At 38.3% G+C, this 19,696-nt stretch overlaps 1 protein-coding gene across 5 annotated transcripts in view; it reads right to left on the bottom strand.

Annotated features, from left to right (window-relative positions):
* LRRIQ1 (leucine rich repeats and IQ motif containing 1) overlaps positions 1-19,696 on the bottom strand; it is a 102,717-nt gene that overhangs the window by 30,885 nt on the left and 52,136 nt on the right. For 4 of the 5 annotated variants that reach the window (XM_082240933.1, XM_082240932.1, XM_082240934.1 and 1 more), the window contains 5 exons: positions 18,192-18,281; positions 15,489-15,610; positions 14,833-14,928; positions 14,000-14,079; positions 7,396-7,497 (listed from right to left, as the gene is read on the bottom strand). In XM_082240933.1, coding sequence (XP_082097059.1) covers positions 7,396-7,497; positions 14,000-14,079; positions 14,833-14,928; positions 15,489-15,610; positions 18,192-18,281 — 490 coding nt within the window. Of the gene's footprint in view, positions 1-7,395; positions 7,498-13,999; positions 14,080-14,832; positions 14,929-15,488; positions 15,611-18,191; positions 18,282-19,696 lie in introns of those variants that run through there. The other variant, XR_014224157.1, reaches the window with a different exon arrangement.

The following is a 19,696-nucleotide window of genomic DNA, read 5'->3' as shown; positions in this document are numbered from 1 at the left end:
GTGTGAGACTCCAAAACAGAGAGCCTTAAATTACAAGAATTAGCATGTAGGGCTCCACAAACATTTTTTGAAGTTAAAAAGGGGTCCTCATACTCCTAGAGGTTGGGAACCATTGTATTAGAGCACTGATTAAAATAACCTTTTCCTCAAATCACAATATAGTTTTGCACTATTACCTCTAGCATACCATGATGATATTTCATTACTTCACTTTGAACTTGGGGCTTAAACTACAGTTCTATTCTCTAATAATATCTATCTGAATATATATTTATTATTCACGGCCAGATTAGAAAATCAGGCACAGATTTTATTTTTAAATTTTGTTTTAAACAATGAGAAAGCAGACAACTTCAACTATGTAACTGAAGCTCCAGTGTGTGCAGTGTATGGACCCTGCTGTCTTACAACTTTTGAGAGCACTGCTGTTGTGAACTGGGTTTGCACTCTGCCAGCAAGGCAGCTCTGACCCATGGAGAGCACTCCTTCAGATCAACACTGCCTCAGGCTTTGCTGCGTTCTCCAAGAAGTCTTACATTTCAGGCATCAAGTTGAATTTCTTCTGGAGATGATTAACCCAAACCCATGACAGATTTTTTCCAAGATATCTAACTCCTTATGTTTATTTTATCCTGGCTCTTTTTGGATGTACTGGACACAAGTAGCCTACTCATTTTACATGTTAAAGGGCTGGTGGAGAGCCATTAATTCCTTAAAATGAGAAAATATTTCAATGAGCAGGGCTCTGTTGTGTGAGCTCACACTAGATAATAAGAAACAAAGCTACAGGACTGTGATTCTTGAGTAAAAGATTCCCTTCTGTCTTGGAAGGTTTCTTTAAAAACACTTTTCATCACATTCCGAGGCACAGATCTTAAACCTTATAGAAATGCTGCCACTGCAATATTATAAATGGCCAGTTTCATGCAATTTGGCACACAGATCTGGAATCAACAAAGAATGCATTTCTTGCAGTTTCCAGTAGCTAATTGTATGTTATAGATTTTGTGAACCATCTCTAAGTAAAATTAGATTTTGAAGATTCAAAAACAAGTTCTGCTTTTGGAGGAGATAAAATAATAGTTTAGGAAGTCTAGTTATTAATGTCTGAAAACAATAGCTAAAGGAGCCATAATGTGTAATATCCAATGCCAGACATACTTGAAGCTAACGGACATAACTAACAGAGGTTCATTGATTTCAATGGGTCTTCCCTGAGTATAACTTAGTTGGATACAACCTAATATCTTTATTTGCTCTTTGAAGTGATACAAATGATACTTTTATAAAATGATACTTACTGATTTATAAAAGACATAAAACCAATATTACTTTCAAATCACACGAATAAGTGTCACTGGGGTCATCTCATACATTCTCTAAAAATACAAAATGAAACAAAAAACTAACATCCAAAGATAATGTAAAATCTAGACTAGTGATACTTTTTGTCTTTCCATATTTTAAAAAATCAACCATAGCATTCTTTGAAAAAGTCCAGAGATACTGATATTTATATTGTAAATCCAACAAGAGTGCTTAGAATTCTAGCCTCAGCCAATGTTATTAGAAAGAGAGAAGGTAGACTGGAGCCCTAAATTCAAGAGAAACTCAAACTGTTTCATGAAAAGAAAGGGTGAACCGTACTAATCTCAGACATGTGGGGGTTGATTTTGCTTCCTTAGAGGTATAAGATAGTTTATCTGAGCTTTCGCATGTTGTAGGGCTGACCTTTGGCACTAACACAGGCCCAGAAAGCTTTAGCTCAAATAAATAGCACAGAAAAAATGCTAAAAACAGTGGCCTAGCTCCTTTAAGATGTTACAAAATATCCAAGAATATTTTAAATTATATTCCATGGAATTCAAATTGTAATACTATAAAATAGTTTATACTCATTAGAATAATCATATTGCCTAGATACCCATATATTGTATTGTACCACAGTTTCAAGCACTTTTTTCTTTCATTTTGTTTTAACTTCTCTCTACCCTTTTCACTTTATTTCTCTCCTGAAAATTTTAAATAAAATATAAATATTTTAAAAAGCAATTGCTACAACAGTAAGTAAGTAAGTAAGTAAGTAAGTAAATGGTCTTCCAAAACCCTCAGCAATCTTCAAGTGGTCCACGTGGGGAAAAGGTTCTGGAACCACTGCTCTAATGCCTTCAGCTTCTGGAGAAAGTTCTAGGATGGGCTTCCTCAACCTCGGCCCTCCAGTTGTTTTGAGACTACAATTCCCATCATCCCTGACCACTGGTCCTGCTAGCTAGGGATCATGGGAATTGTAGGCCAAAAACATCTGGAGGCCGAGGTTGAGGAAGCCTGTTCTAGGATCTACATGCCCACTGTCCTGGGTAGATCACTATAAGAAATCCTAGGCTGAGATCTGCTTCAAGTCTTCAATCCATATCTTCTTGTACTTAAGATCACTGGGTACAAATGTACTAAGGATTCCACTCTTTTTAAATTTTTAAGTAACTTCTTCTCACTGGCAATATGGGCAGTTGTTGGTATTTCTGTCTAAAGAGCAAGACTCATGTCTTGCCAAGGAGTTATCATAGACTTTGGAGACAAGGAGTTGTCATAGACTTTGGAGACAAGGAGTTGTCATAGACTTTGGAGACAAGGAGTTGTCATAGACTTTTATCATAGATTTTGGAGTTGGAATGGTTCCCAAGGGTCATCTTGTCAACCCCCTGCAGGAATCACAGCTAAAGAATGCCTGGCAGATGGTCATCCAAGCTCTAGTGAAAAACCTCTAAAGAAGGAGTGCTCACCACCTTCTGAAGGAGTCTGTTTCGCTGTCAAACTGCAAACAAAGCAAATGGGTTTCTTGCTCTTGATTTTGTTCTGTTGTATCTTGAACCTAAGGCACTGTGATTGTCTTAACAAGAAAGTGCAGTATAAGCCCTCCTTTGCCAACCAGGTGCTCTCTAGATGCCAGGGGCTGATGGGAGCTGCAGGCCAAAACATCTGGATGGTGCCAGTTGGCAGGAGGCTAGTATAAGTAAATAAACTAAATTCAAGGTCAGCTAAATGTTTGGGAATGGACACGTAGCCTATCCTTTGGTCTGATCCAGCAGGACAGATCTGTTGTTCTTAAAAGCTCGGATGTGGAAAACAAAAACAAACAAGCAAAAACTTTGTTAGAGCAATGCAGTGCTGCTGCAGATGTAATCCTAAAAACCACATGTGAGCAGAAGTCTGCCTGTGGAAGACAGTGCAGTCATTAACAGGTTAGATGTTTTGAAAATACGAATGTTGAAATTCTTAGAATACCAAGCAAACTGTGGTCCCCAAGGAAAATGATTATATTTTCTGATCAGGAGGCTAAATATTTGCATAGTTCAACTTAAAAGCAAGAGAGATTAAAATATCTGCATAGCATACAACTACCAAAACATCAACTTGTTTATTTATTACCATTTTATCCTTCCTTTCTTCAACAGAGCTCAGAGTATAAAGCATGGTTTTTCATCTGAAGCCAGGTTTGATTTCCTCAAGAACTGGAACAGCTGGTATATCAGCCTAAGCTGAGTAAAGGCTCTTCTGGCCCAACTATCAACTGGTAATTCAGATGTAAAGCTGAATCCAGGAGTTTGCTCGAGCAACAAACCTGATTTTTCAAGCCATCTAAGGCAGGTTGAATCCCTACTTCAGGGTAGCTCTCTCCTGACCAGAAGCACATCCATTATCCGAAGTGAGCTTCAATTTGTTAGTCCTCATCCAGCTCAATACCACCCCATCATGTGTTCAGAACATAACAGCCTGCTTCATATTAGATGAAAATAGAAATAGAACTGTGTGTCATTTACATATTGATGACAATATACTCCAAATCTTTGGAATACCTCTCCCAGTGGTTCCATGTAGACAATGAACAACATGGGGGACAGAATTGATCCTTGAGGGACACCATACACCAATGGCACACTGAACAGGAATCCTCCAACAGTACCTTCTGGGGGAAAAGTATCACTGCAAAACATCTCTGCCAGTCAGTCCAGAAGGATACCATGGTCAGTGGTCTTGAATGAGAACAAGAGAACCTACCAGGACTTATTCCCCCTCTTAAGTTCCCAGCTTGGATTGTCTACCAAGGCAACCAAAGCTGTTTCAGTTCAAAACCAGGCCAGAAGTGGAATTCAAAAATAGATTGTTTTCACCCCATGTGTGTCTGTGAACTTGAATCACCCAGATTCCCATTTTTTGTTGGTTTTGCAAGCTTTTATACTGCTACTTTATTTATTTTAGATTGTACATTTATTTTTATCATATTGTTTGTTTTTATATTGTACATCACTTAGAGAGATATAAAATATCCAGTGGCTTTTATATCTTTAAAGGTACCGTATCTTTGTGTCACGTGTCAATGATACCAAGTTTAGCTGTGGATCTTGTACTGGCAATGAATGGAGCTAAATATCAGATGGGGCAGTAACAGTGCTGGTGAAATGGTAAACTGCAATGTTCCATCATATGAGATCAGTACGAACCTAGTATTATGGTAAAAGCATGCCGTTCCCATAATTAATATTATCTGTACAACATTTTGCACTACACCCCATATGGCAGTTTTGCTGGCTTACCATACACATTGAAACAGCTTTAGCTGAATCAATGTGAGGTCAAGACTGTGAAAGTATGACTTGGCATCTATCTCTAGCTGTTAGTGAGCCACTGGTGCATTGTTTCAAGTACTATCTGTGCTGTTACAGTAGATGGCTGGGATTTGTCAGAAATTCTTTGTGTAGATCTTCACAGAAAATTCATTTCTATAACTGTTGGTTGCAATGTGCTTCTCATTACGATGATTATCCTCCCCTATTCTAACAAATGTAAAAAAGATGCAGTACATGACATATTTGTGGTGCATTTTCATATCCAGCAACATCAAAGTCTGATTACGTATATAATGCATATGTATACACATAGTTATTAGTTAAACAGTAGGCTCTCATACATGTAATTGACATTATATACTGAATAAGTATTCCCCCCAAAATTAGCCCTCTTTGCAGACCCCAAAGGACTATACAAAAGTTGTAAAACCTTTTCTCTTCACTTCTGCTACATTATACTCCATATATTCTCCAACAATAAAGGAGTTGATCCTTCCATTGTGTTTCAATCTTGGCTATCCAGAATAAGCTTTTTTATTTTTTAAAAATAATTACGTTTATTTTAAATATTTATATCCAGTTTCTAAAAAAACCAGAACAACCAGTGGTCTACATACAAGTTAAAGGAATAAAATATAAAAATTAAGAAAGATCACTGATCAAGAATGCCTGGGTGAATAAAAAAGTTTTCATCTGCCACCAGCAAGATACAGATGCAGCACCAGGGATTCCAAAGAGAGACAATGGAAAAGGCCTCATTTCTGGTTACCACCACTGACCTCACATTTGAAAGAAAAGGAGGAGGAAGAGAAGTACTTTGGAAAGGAAATTTTATTTCCTTGCATAAAGAATACAATGGGCCAGTTTGCACTTAAAAATAGGCCAAATTATAGTGAATAGTGAACGAATGAACAGTGGAAAAATTGCTGCTACTTCTGCTGCTGCCATGCTTCCTGGAATGCAGCTATAGTTCACCTTAGTGACAAGCAAACCTGGGCTCATCATTTGTCTTCCTCAGGCAAAATATGAATGGTAAACCAAGAATTACAACTCATGGTTTGATGTGGTTTGACAAATCACAAGCCCATGTTCAGACGTAATGCTAAGCCAAACCATGGTTTAGCTCCAGGCAGCATGACAGCAGCAGGACTTGGGGAGGAGTGAAGGAGTAATGCTTTTGAATCTGAGTACTCACACACTCACTCTTTCATAATAAGCCATGGTTTGGCTTAGTGTAAATCAGACCAGTATCTAAACAATACAAACTATTATTAAAGTGGGATCTCATTGACCCAATAAACTGGGTTATAAGCATCCTTTCTATCCATTATAAAAATGTTTCATAATTCACTAATTGGACAATACATTAAAAACAAGCACACACCAGAGATGTCTTTCCCCCTATCATTTCCCCATCATTAAAGAACAATGCATTTCATGTGTATGATGCTTGCTTTCCATAAGAAGCTGTATATACTGAACTAAACTGCATAACAATGTGGAAAAAATGGCCATGGTAAGAGCATCTCCCAGACAAAAGGATACTGTGCCATACAGTATAACGAATTTATATTGAGGTTGCTGCATTGACTTCTATTGCTATTTCTGCATACTCAAAAGTCTGCACGTGCACAGGAACTATGTGGATTTAAAGCCATGGATACCACCTGCATCACTTTTTTTCTTATGTCCTTGTCAGAGAAAGATACCTATGGAAACAATTTGCTTCTATACTTCCCTGTTGTGTCAATTCCCCAGTTAGAAGTTTGTGTACTATACTACAATAAATAAATAAATAAATAAATCACACACTGTTTAAACTCTTCAGGATAAATATGCCTGCCCAGCAATCTCTATTCTCCTACTGAGTTTTGCTGCTATCATCCTACAAAACCTAAAGTATGAAAAATTTGAAGCAAGGCAAGAACTGGATGTCAGCTCAAAATAATTATTTTGGCATATTATAAATCTAAGTTAAAATTGGTTTTAGTCTGATCTATTAACTGGACATTTTAGTACAGGTAATAAATGCTTCCCCACTACAATTTCTATCTGTTACTAGAAGAAGAATATTTAAATCCTAAAAATATGAAACACAAATGTGTGCAATATGAAAATAACAAAACAAGTTAGCCACATATGATTATGAATACCGTAAAAAATCCTTGCATATCTAGTAGCCAGATACAATTTTGGATATATATTATTTCTCTTCCTTATTGTGTCAGGATTTATTTTAACACTGATAATTCAGTCAAAATGAGAAGAAGCAGTCAAGAAACATACTATGTATTTGATAGTCTCATTCCTTATACTTTTTCACTACTGTGATATATTCCAGTTTAACAAAAATGAAAAAGTGTTCTAATTGTTTCACTTCCTAGGGCATCCCCTTTCAAAACTAGCAACCCTTTTAACAGATAACATATGTGTACTTGCTGCTGATGTTAAATTCCACCCTGCCTCCTGCGATTCCAAACATTCAAGAAATAAAGGAAATATATTTTCTATGAAGATATCACTTAGTTAGGCTCTCTGATAAACTGAAGTTTAAAATTTCCACCTGGGTACTCTCTCTCTCTCAGTGTGTGTGTGTTCAAGAGAGGGGGGGGGGTGGACAGCAGATTTGCATTATCTGAATTAAAGTGTTTGTCATTGTCAACCTAAAAAGAAGTATTTTAAGGAAATTGATCCATACATCTGAATGACTTTCATAATTTCGAAAGATCTGAGAAAAAAGTCAAACATAAAATGAAACTCCTTTGCATACCTTCAAAGTAACCAGTTTTTGCAGTCTGTGCCTTCTTTGGTGGTTTCACAGGGGGATGTTTATTTTCATTGTTTTTGAACAACGCCAGGCGCACAGCTGGGTCTAGACGACATGAACAAGTTAAAATCAAAAGGTCAGATCTTGCTCACTCATTCCCTAAAAGAAGTATTCGCCTTTTAGCCATTTATTAAGGGGGGGGGGAATCTATGTAGGTTTTACATCATCAAGGGAAAATATACTATTTCTAACATTAAAGAGTTAAAAAGAAAGGAGAAAGGAAATCACTTTGATATATGTGACATATCTAAAACAATTATTCCATGGCCCAATTATTCTCTGGGCCAGTTTCTATGGTAAAGCAAAATGCTAATTAAAATCTGTATATTTAAAATAATATTTAAATCTTTTAGCTGGAAGCTGCACTTTCTTTTTAAAAAATAATAATATTTATTCATAGGTTCAGAATAATAATAAAAAAGAAAAAGTAGAGAAAAAACAACACTACAATACATAAAAAAGAAGAAAAAGCACAAAACATAAAAACCAATACAGCAATACAACAACAAAAAATAAAAAAAGAAAGAAATAAAGGCACAAATCCCAAATTTCATATATTTAACTTCCATTTGCTTGTTTCATTGACCTCCTCACTCCTCCCTTTTTGTATTCCAGTTTAATTAGTTATTTCAGCAAATTCTTTCTATCTTTCTCAATTTTTGTTAAATAATTTATCTTAACAATTTAACCTAATAATTAACTCAACAAATCCTTTCCATCTTTCCCCATATTCTGTTATTCCAATTACCTTAATTTATTTAACCTTATCTTACCATAAAGTACCTTAAAGCTTGAATCTTAATACTCAAATATACATAACCCCTAATATCATTTCTGCTAGAGTCATATAGTTTCATTCCAACATTTTCCTTAATATTCATTGATTTTAGGCTAATTCCCCAAATAAAATTTTTTCTTTATAAATTTTCTTCCAATCTTCATCCAACGTCTCTTCTTCCTGGTCTCGGGTCGTGTCTGTCCTTACTGTCCATTCCATCTAGTCCATCAACCTGGAAGTCTTATTTCCAAGGCCCTTAAGTCTCTTCCATGTCCCTTCTGCAGATCTTCTTCTTCTTGTTTATACTTGCCCTTTTCCTTGTCATTTGTTGGTCTCTTTCTTAATTTCTTTCCTTTCTCATTGAGGAGTAGGTCTCTGGGGGGTTCCAACCCAAAATTGTCTCCACCTCCCTTCACGTGACCCGGAAGTGTCTCCGGACAGCGCTGGCCCCCGGCCAATAGATGTGAGATGGGCGCACAAACCCCAGAGTCTGTCAAGACTGGCCCGTTCGGGCAGGGGTACCTTTACCTTTACCCTTCATAAAACCCGCCCATTCCCCACAGCCCCACTCCCCACAGTCATCAATGTAATCCAAAAAATATTTAAAAACATATTTCAAGGTCTCTCCAAAGTTAGGACCCTCCTCAGCTCCAGACTCCCCCTGGCCCACTCCAACTTCAATCTTCAATGACAGCGGCTTATACTCCTGTAGGGCCTCGGGTTTCTCCATTTGTATTATTTGAGGTGCAACCGCATCCTCCTCCATTATCTTCTGCACTTGCCCAGTCAGTACAGGTTCATGAGTTGGTCCCTGAATAGTTTCTGTATCAATATTCCCTGTTTGTCCACAGTTGTTAACCACAACAGTCATCAAGTCCATTTTCTCATTCATCAAATCCATCTTCTCGTGCATCTGTTCCAGCAAGGCACTTGTCTTGCATAAAGCAAGCACCCAATCTTCCTCCCAGCTCATCTTTGGTCAAGGTCAGAAAAGACTGGTCCCACGATCTTAATCTCACAGCTGTTGAGTCCTCAAGTAAACTGCAGCAACAATTTAACAAGCTCCCTCTAGGGGAGACAATTTCTATTTGTATCCATTTTTTTAAGGCAAGCCCAACAAAGGAAAATTACTTTCATTTTTCAGATATTTTTCAGATATTTTGTTTCTTTAGAATGCAAAAAGCAACATTGGAATCAGTCTATTTCTCTTTAACTATCTGTCAAAATGTTCCATTCACAGTCAATGAACCTTTCCAACTATTTCTGTCTCTGACACCCCGTTTCCAGGTTAGAGATGGTGGAAGTTTATCCTTCTTCGCTCCCTCTCCTGCAGGGGTTAAACAAAGTTCTCCCCCCTTTTCTCCTACTTCCAAGGGGGTTTCAGTAATTATAAATGAAGGAAATTAGGTTTTTTTCATGGCTTTCCAGGCTTTAGTTTACAAAGTTTTTGCTTTAGTCTATATACAAAAAGCGGAAGGGGACTTCCTGTTTTGAACCTTCCCGCACTTTCTGTTGAGTAGGTCCAGCCTACATATTCTATAACTAGACTGACCTGTTGAGACTGCCGAGGATGTTGAATAATGGTGTCTATTTCAAAATTGGAAATTATAAGCATCCTATAATCTGGTGCTAACTTTAAAGAAGATCTATAATAAATATTTTCAAATAATGTGTTGCATAAAGTGTGTTACTTGTCAAATCCACCCAATGAAAACAGGCTTCCCTACATTTATCGTAATTCTACATCCCCTTGCCCGTACAAAAAGGTGCTACAATGGCAACACCTCTCACCTTGGGGAGGGGAAAGAAAAAACTTCCACTACATCCAGTACCTGAAGTGTGGGAAGTATCAAACAGATGGCCAGTGCTATCTGCTGCTTGGGGGCTACTCAGTGGGAAGGTGGTGATTCCACTTACTGCCTCCCATCTCAATAGGTGATCAGTGCTATCAAATATATCATAGAATCGTAGAGCTGAAAGGGACCAAAGGGTCATCTAGTTCAACCCCCAGCAATGCAGAAATCTCAGTTAAAGCATCCGTGACAGATGCTTCAATCATCTGCCAGCATTAATCATCTGGAAATGGGAGATTTTCATACACAGCACTGTACATGTAGCACACTCCTATGGACAAGGACACCTGGATGATGCCCATGGTGCATCTCCATTTAAACATATTAAGCTCCCTTCACACACACAAAACCGATGGTGTGGAAAAGTCTCCATCATTGTTTGTGAACAATAGTTACGTGTGTGGGGCCAACTGTATGGACCTTTCCACTTGATCAATACCTGTAGGGAATTGAAATCAGCAGAACTGTACCTTTATTCCTACGGTTTACTCTTACGGAGCAAATGTGTATTTTATTATATTATGCACTGGTAACAGAAACTGGAATTACATATGATGTAGACTAGAATGTTAAACCCTATCATTTGGATGATGTGCCATTAAAGATAAGTTGGCTTGGCTCTAGAAAAATTTATAAAATTTATATATTGTTTGATTTTAGTGAAAGCTTTAAGTGGTTAAACTTTGTTTAAATGGGGGGGGGGTTGTGTGGGAGAAGAATTATGACAGAGTATTTGTGAATTACAGACCAATCCAATCTGAATTGCTGTGCTGGCGGGCATTTGGATAGAGAGGAAGTGTTCCTCTGCCCAGAGCAGCCTTGCTTCACCACCCTCCACTGACAGTGGCCAGTGGAAAACCCTGAAATGCAGCAGGGTAACACACATGATCCTGTAGTTATGAAGTGTGCCTTGTTATAGTTACATGATAGCACTGGGCTCCAACTAGGCGTCTTTGCAGCACCAGTCTGAGTGCTGGTGCAGGAAAGGGGCTTTTTAAAATCCCCATGTTCCACTCTGAGTGGCGTGAGTGGTGGGGTTGTGGATGCAGTGATTACTGTGCTACTCCATCATGCCCAGCCACTGCCAGCCAGGGGTTAGGATTACAGGCTTAAGAGGATAAATACTGCATCTTCAAGAATCAAAGTATAATGAGGAACACAGTTCCTATCTTGTCAAGACATGGCAAATAACACTTTGTGACCATGGGTGTTTAAAACCAAAGTGATACATTGTGGACTACTGCTTAATTAAGACTGTGCATTCTCCACACTTGGAAATCTTTTGACGTTCTGCCAGTTCTCCTTGGCTGCAAAGTGTTCCAGTATCATGCCCACACTTTTCCGATTATCTCATATTAGAGAAAAGTAGTTGGTGTGGACACAGTAGATGAATAAATCACAGCACACATTTGGTATGGTTAAACTGTGGCCACAACTTATTTAACTGCTTGAATAAACATTCATAACTGTAATGGATTAAAGCAGAACAGCCCTCTGATCCATTACCTGACAGCACTGGTCCAGCAAAGTACTCAGACACCAGTTGTCTACAGCACAGCATATATCGAAAGCTAATCCTGAGTCCTTCCTTTTGATAAAAGCCACAAGACTTGGGTACTTGCCAGAACCTAATTTCCCTTCATGCAAACTTTCAGACATCAACACAGACAGACTTCGTAAAAGAATACAAACATGCAAATAGCCTGGATCGCCTTCTTTCTAATCTGAGTTCAGGATAGTGCTCACTATGTACCTAGACAACGACTCCATTTTGTGCTTGAAATGGAGAAATGCTTTTCAAAGAGAATATATAGCAGATGTCAGCAAACTTGGGGTATGATTCAGTTATAATTTGGGTCTGTGGGGCTTTAAACTGGCAGGCAAATTTGGTGGACTTCAGAAAATGGAGAATTTAGCAGTCCCTTCAAACCCAAACATTATAATTTGCATAAGAATCTGAATGAATCCAAAGACCCATTAAGTTCAGCATTCTGTTTTCTACAGATACCCCAGGAAAGCTCACAGAGTAGTAAGATGACAATAGTCATCACACATCACCTGCTCTTTCCTTTCTCTCTGATTGTGCTGCTTTGAGCCATAGAGTATGGACAGCAGAGTTACTGAGCAGCCTATCAATACATAGTCTATGGTCCAGGGCAACGGGCAGAGAGAAACATGGGGGAAGTCAATATAGCAATACAGCCAGAGCTGCCAGAGGCCACACTAGGAGGGCTGTTGGATGCCATCCCCTCCTGGTACTAAGGCTATAGACACTGAAGCAGTGTACAACACACATGCCTGGTAAGAAGGTGGATGTGAAGTAGCTTAAAAGGCTTCTTACCAAAGAAGCTAAGAGAAGGCTTCCTGCCACTATCCACCCTCTGATTCCAAAATAGTCAGCCAGAATATGGGGAGGGAAGGAGAGGAGACAACAGAAGGGAGGGGAAATGGCTTTTTATTTTTCTTTCTTTCTTTTAATAGAAAGAACAGAGTAATCAGGAAAAGAAAACAGGTGGGAAAATTTCCAATAAGGAAAAGGGTGGTGGTGGACTGGAGAGAGCTGAGGGGGGAAAAGGACTGCAAAGCTGCACTAAGGAAGAAATAGGGTCACTAAAAGGCAAAGTGAAAAATTACCAGAGCAATCAGAGACAGAGAGGGGGAAAATGGAGGGGGAAACAGGCAAAAAGCTAGCCTGAGGAGAAAAAGAGAAGGAGCTGACTTCTTTGATGAAGGCAGGAGCAAACTGAATTGTGGGAGCTGCCTAATTCCCTCAATTTCACCCAGCCTTTGACCACCTGGTGGAGCTGTTACTCAACCCTTTACTAGCAATGGGAAAACTCTGTGTATTATATGTATTGCACATGCGTTTATCTTAATGCACATACATCTCTTGGGAACTTGGCATCTGTCAGGAATGCTGTTGCTCTTAACCATTATACCAGATCAGCCCTCTGTTTACATACTGATTATATTCTCAGTTAGTTGTGAAATTAACACTTTTTAGAAAGCAAATGTACAAACACTCATTTCCCCAACCTTGTTAATATTAGAACATCAAGAAGTCCTTTCTATACAACAAAAGACAGGACAGCAGACTTTGATATGCTTTAAGAAACAACCATTTAGGAATGGATTAATCATAAGTAACATAAAGCAGACCACATATGGAGAAAAGATGATACACTCTAATGGGTTCCATTAATTACAAATGATACGTAGGCCACCAAGATGTATGTATGTGAAAAATTCAGCTGGACACCAGATATTCTGGATATTTTGATAGAACAGGGTGGGAGGCCATGAGAATCCCTGGACTTGCATGTATTCTTTGGGGGCTCTCTCCATTTTCTTTTCCATTGTCACAGGCACTTGCTTAAGATTTTAAATTGCATTTCTTAAAGGCATACTTGATTTTGCCACACAAAATTCAACACTAATGATACATCAAAACATCTGCAAGGGAGTTTCAAATAGCATTCAAAATATCAAAGTGATATCATTAATAACTTGAAATTAGAAGTCAACATTACTGGCATTTCAATGTTTTCAATTTTTTTTTTTTTTAAAAAATTCACAAAATTGAGAATTGTCTTATTAAATAAACAATCTAGAGCAACCATTGTCCACATATCTTTCAAGATGATATGAAATGAATATGTCTACATTATAAACAAAATTAAGGCTGATAAAATCAAAATAATTCTGTTACCTGACACATAAGTGCATAGAAGTGCAAACTACTTTGACACTTAAGTAGCAATCCCATGAACATCAATCAGTTTTGGGTGTGTCAACCTTTCAATACACTTCAATGCTTTTAAGAGGTGAGGGCCTCTTTCCAGATGTAGATCAATAGACCAGATTTATTTTTGACATGTAACTTCTATCACATAGTTCATCAGGAATGTTTACTTACCAAGCTTATTAGATTTCTTTGCTTTCATTTTATGTGCTCTCTTTAGCATCAACTGTGCAGTAGAAATGTCTTTAAAACCCCTAAAAGAAAGGTGAGTTTTAGTCATCAGGCAACAAAAAATATGCATTTACTGAATATACAGGAAGGTACGTGGAAAACCACTCCTGTGCATACCCAGAAGAGTTGTTAGTTTTCCTCACATCACATTGCAGACCTCACATCACATTGAATATTGGTCTTTGAGGCCATTTTGACACTGAGGGGTGAATTCAGGGACAGCAAAGGACATGTGAGAAGGGGATGGACCTAAAATGTTGAATTACATGTGTATACCACATGCAGGGCTGTTTGGATTCTCTATAATACAATAGCAAAGCACATATTACAAATAAAGTATATGTGGAGACCTTGGCATGGGCTGTAGACCTCTATATGGTTCCAATAACGCTAGCCCACTAAAATTAAGAAAAGTGCGTGCATAATTGCTCAAGATTACATTCGACACTGGCTGCTGAAGGGGCAACTGATCTCGGGGATACACAAACCATATTTCATAAATGTATTACTATGGACAAACTTGATTCAATAAAACCATTCTCATTGCCAACAACTGCACCGTATGTTCTTATTACCATCACTTATGCTGATTCAGTCTCAGAAAATCTAACATGGTGTCCATCATGATCCAAGGATGGTGTACAAAGTTACCGGACACACCAGCACAAATGTTTCAGATTAGCTGTGACAGCCACTAACACAGCTTTCACCTAAATGAGCAAGTCCTGATAAATACAGTTGCCATTAAAAGTGGAAGTATGATAAACTGAACATACCATTCTTCTGAAATTTTTTCTTCTTTTTCTGATCTTTGTGATGACCTTTGGGGGAGTTTCAGGTCAGAAAGCTGTGAGAGAGTGCTCTTCTCTGACCTGAGGAAGACAAGCAAAAGTTCTTGAAAGCTAGCCCAGTAACAGAAGTAAGTCCCCACAGTTTTTTATAGTGCTACCAAGCACCTAAGCCTTCTGAAACCCAGAAAAAAAATCTATTTTAATATACCAGGAACTTTATCTTGGAGAGTAATAAAAGTCAGACTTCCACATGAAATGTTTACACTCCAATTACTCAAAGCGTATTTCAAGATTTTGCTACAAAGGAATGCAGAGCTGTAAGAAATCCTTCTGCCCTTATCTAGCAGATATCTGCATTTTAATGTCTACTTCATACTTTACTTTTTTATTTTATGACTTCAGTTTATAGCACTTTAATTTTATGCTTTTTAAAAAAAAATTAATGAGCAAACACTGGCTCATTAAAGAGCTACTGTTTGCATTTGATTTGCGTTATTTTAGTGCCAAGCACATGTGCTGAATACTTAAATCACATGAATTAAAAATAGCAAAACAGCAACAAGAAATTCTAATTGCTCTTCCAGTGATTATTAAATCGGTTAGTTACAGAAAGCTACATTAAAAGCTATTTATTTACTTACCTGTTACTAATCTGACTGCTTTCTGACAAGAATGATTTGGGTCTTTCCTTAAGCTGCCGAGTTTTATGTGGAAGCCACTTTAAATGATGTGAATTGTCCCCACATCCTGTAGGTTCATTATACTTTTAAGGAGAGGAATAAAAATGTTTAAACAAATAGTTCTCTTGGACAATAACATAACACATTACACATTTATAAAGCAATGGTATACATGCCTACTCAGAAGTAAGGCATGTGCTATATAATCAGAGCCATCAACATTTATAGGAGAGTTTTCCTTAGCCTCAATGCAGTCTACAAGAAAATTAATAAATGCTCAATGCATAATAAAACATTAAGATTGTTTTCTAACGACCTGCTCATTGAACATTTATCCTGATTTGTTTGCACAAAATTTGCAGGGAAGTTATACAGCATCCACATTCATTCTGGTAGCTTGTGGGGAGGTTATATGATGTCACATCAAGCAATGGTTCTATCACTTGCTAGTGCAACTTCCTATCACTTTCCATAGTGCAAAAATTCTCACTTTTTTGATGGTGGTGGTTGGGGGGTGCTGTGCAAGAGCAGGACCAGCCCTTCTATGAGGTGGACTAAGGCAGCTGTCTCAGGTGGTGGAATCCCAAGGGGCAGTGCTCCTGTGGCCACCTCTCGCCCCTGCTGCCGCCACAAGAGAAGTGAGGAGACGAGAAGTGAGGCAACGGCAGCTTCTGGCAAAATCTCATGGTATCTCGTGGAGCTCTCACAAGTTCTTGCCGCTACTTCTTCTCCTCCCTTCTCTCATGGTGGCATGGAGGTGGGGGCCTGGTTGGCCCCCCATTGCTGCCACCAGACAAACAAGGAGAAGCAGTTGCAACTTCTGGATTCCGGTGAGATCTCACTGGAATCCAGAAGTCGCAGCTAAGCAAGCCTTCAGCATGGGTGGGAATGAGGACTTCTCCATTTGACCTCAGATGGTGAAATGGGACAGGAGTCTACTTTAATCTACTTTAATTATGCAACCTAAATTTGCTAGCATGCAATTGGATCCAATCTACATAACAGCAACAGTCTAGAAGTGGCCTAAAACAAAGAAAAACATGACTGAAGAAAACAACTTCTATTTGCTTTCAGAATTTGACAGATGCAAGTCATAAAATCTGGCAACCAAAATAAGAGCCTTGATGCTTTTTCTGAGACAACACAGATTTTTGAACAATTGCTGTAAAGTCTTTGCTTCAAGCACAGTTTCTCACTCCCCACAGAAAAAAATTACAATGCAGGGGCTGATCTGAGAAATATAATTGGCATGAGTGCAGATATAGGGAGAGATGACTTCTGAAATATATGGCTCTCACGTCATGAAGTGCTTTCAAAAGATAAATCCAGCACCTTTGATTTGTCCTAGAAGTACACTGCATTGCAAAATATGGAGAAATAGAAAATAGAATATAGAAATAGAAAATACGGAGAAATAGAAAAAAATTCTCATAAAAGATTTCTCAGTGAATGAGTGATGCTTTCATGAATATCTAGCACTGGTGAATGAAACTCTACATGGTATGATAGACCTATGTGACAAGCCACGTTGACTTATAACTGGACAAGGAAAATTAGCAAACAAAAGTATCATTCCATGAGAATAGCAACATGCAGACCATCCTTCTTTTATTTTACACAGACTGCATTCATAGGCTGTGCCCAAGTAAGCTATATGCACAGGAAAGAACCCTGTGAGGTCGGAGGTTTGTTTGAGGTTTCAACCACAGCTGCATCTTGCAAAGGAAGATGCATTTTAAACCAAAAGCTGGTCTTTGTTGCAGCATAAGCATCCTTGGTGGAAACTTCAAAGAAACAGCCGTCTGTGTGCACAGCTCTCCCCCATGCACACATTTTGTTTAGTTGGATCACAGCCACAGACTTTAACAAGATCCAGTCATTTTGCAATAATCTGGAATGCACTTAACCACCTCAATGTACCTAAGACGTGAGCAGGTTATGATCTGGAAGCAGTTTGAAATTCAAATTAAAACTACATTCCTGAAAGTATGGCTGGCACCCTGAACTTAAACACATTTAATTGGAGAGGAATCCTACTTGAAATCAGTGAAATCACTCTGAAGGAAGCATGCTTAGGACTAGAGTGTAAGGCTTGCATTTAATTACTCCAATGAGTGAAAAATTAACATGCTTAAGCACTACTGTCTGCCATTTATGACCATTCTCTATCTTATTGCTAGTACAAATATTGTTGAAAACACATTGCATATAACAAAGAGAATTAAACATAACATAAAGAAAGCTGAAACTTCAAAGATTATCAAATAGCTAACAGACATTACAGTTCAATGATCTTTAGCTGCTCTGAAAATCTTCAGCTGTTGCCATATATTGCAGGCTTCAGTGTTTTTGAAAGCACTGTGTCAACTAGCAATTTTTAATCCACTGCCAAATGTGCAGCTGAGGCACATCATCATATATATATATATTGCTACTGTGAAGTAAAGTGTTGAAAGAAATCCAAAAATAAAGGGGGGGAATTAAGCAAATGAAAGAAAAGCAACATGAAAAATTACATCTGGGGATGAGGAGGAAGTCAGAGGCTTCTTAAAGTAATTATGTTTTTTCAGTCAATAAATTGCAATATTAATCACACCAAGTGTAGTGAGATCCTTAAGGAATGAACAAAGGCCAAATACGAAGAAAGTTTCCGTGACATGTTACCTTTGGCGAGGGCAATTGGTCTGAGAATAGCAGTGTTTGTGAAAGGAAGCGGGTGGAATCCAAAGCTGGCCATTCTTTCTCTATGACAGCCTGGTTTAAAACAACAACAAACCAATGAAGTCAATAGTGCAGGGATAATATCAGTTTCGTTTTGATAACTTCTATAAAGCACCATTTTGACCGCGTTGCATGCTGCTTTCAGTGATTCTGAGCCATTCTATTCTAATATAATAGTCACCTGTAGGACAGTAATGATGAAGCTAAAAATAAGTTTTGGATTAATTTATATCATTTGATTTCCTCCATAATAATTCCAATGGGAATAATCTAGACTAAATTGTTTCAAAGTGCTATTCAGCCGAGTCAGAATTAAACACAGAAAGCTGCCTTCTGCAGAAATTTTAAATGCAAATGGAATTTTTGCAACATCTGGAATTGCAGAGCTAATCTTTCCAACTCGCATCCAAACTCTGCCTGTAAAAGGTTGCTGTTGCACCACCAAACACACTATTGAAGCATACAGAACGTCCTCTCACTTTCTGTAATTGCCATTACAGTACAGGAACATGCCAGACAAATGCTGAAAATTTGTACAGAAATGTTCCTGGATGCATTTGCCCAACCACCCTTTTCCTTGACCCTTGCTTCCTTCTTAGCTCCCTTGCCCCTGTCTGTAGTTTTCTCTGTCTCATTTCTTCAAGTCCCTGCTGCCTCCATACCACTATCCTTCTCCTAGGTCTCATAAGTAATCCAGCTCACCTCTCTTCCCCTGCCTCCTTGCCTCTTCTCTTCACCATACCTTTTCTCTTCCCTTAAGTATCTTCTGCTTCCAAAACATATTCACCAAGTCCCCAAGGAGGTGGTCCAAGGACCAACTTCTACATGGAGGAGGAAGGCAATGGGGCCAAATCATGGTGTAAACACACTTAATCTGGGGGATTCTGAGGCTGAAAGGACTTGTAGCATCCTAGCAATGTGCTGCTTCTCTCAAGGAATAACCTTTTAGTGAGGCAGTTCAGAGAAGGATGCCCAGTACAGGCACATGGGGAGAAAGGGAAGAATGGAGATTGTCATTCTCCTCCCTGTAACCCATTTCTCCTCTGCTTGAATTACTACAGGCATTCACTGCATCAAAAAGTATTTTAAAACTAGAAGCAATTATAAAATCAATTACAGACTAAGATCATCTGAAAAAAGGAGAGAGAAAGCACAGGTATCATTGCATGGAATTAACTGTGCTTTGTTCATTGAAAGTTTCAGAGAATTTTCTATTTTGAATTTCCCTTTTCCTATATAGTATTATGATGATGGTTATCATTATCACCATTATTTTTTCCTCTTTTGTTTTTTTTTTGTTGCTGTGGACCCACTTCCTTTTTTGGGGGTAGCAAGACATGTGAGATGGGTGGGTTTGAGAAGGAGCACACATATGGAGAGATTAGCAGCAACTGTATCAAAAATGCCAAAACAACATGTTGTTACTTCTTTCACGGGGGGGGGGGCGG

This window comes from Podarcis vaucheri, assembly GCF_965113315.1.
Source record: "Podarcis vaucheri genome assembly, chromosome: 10".
NCBI lineage: Eukaryota > Metazoa > Chordata > Lepidosauria > Squamata > Lacertidae > Podarcis > Podarcis vaucheri.
This window is presented reverse-complemented; position numbering and strand designations above follow the sequence as displayed.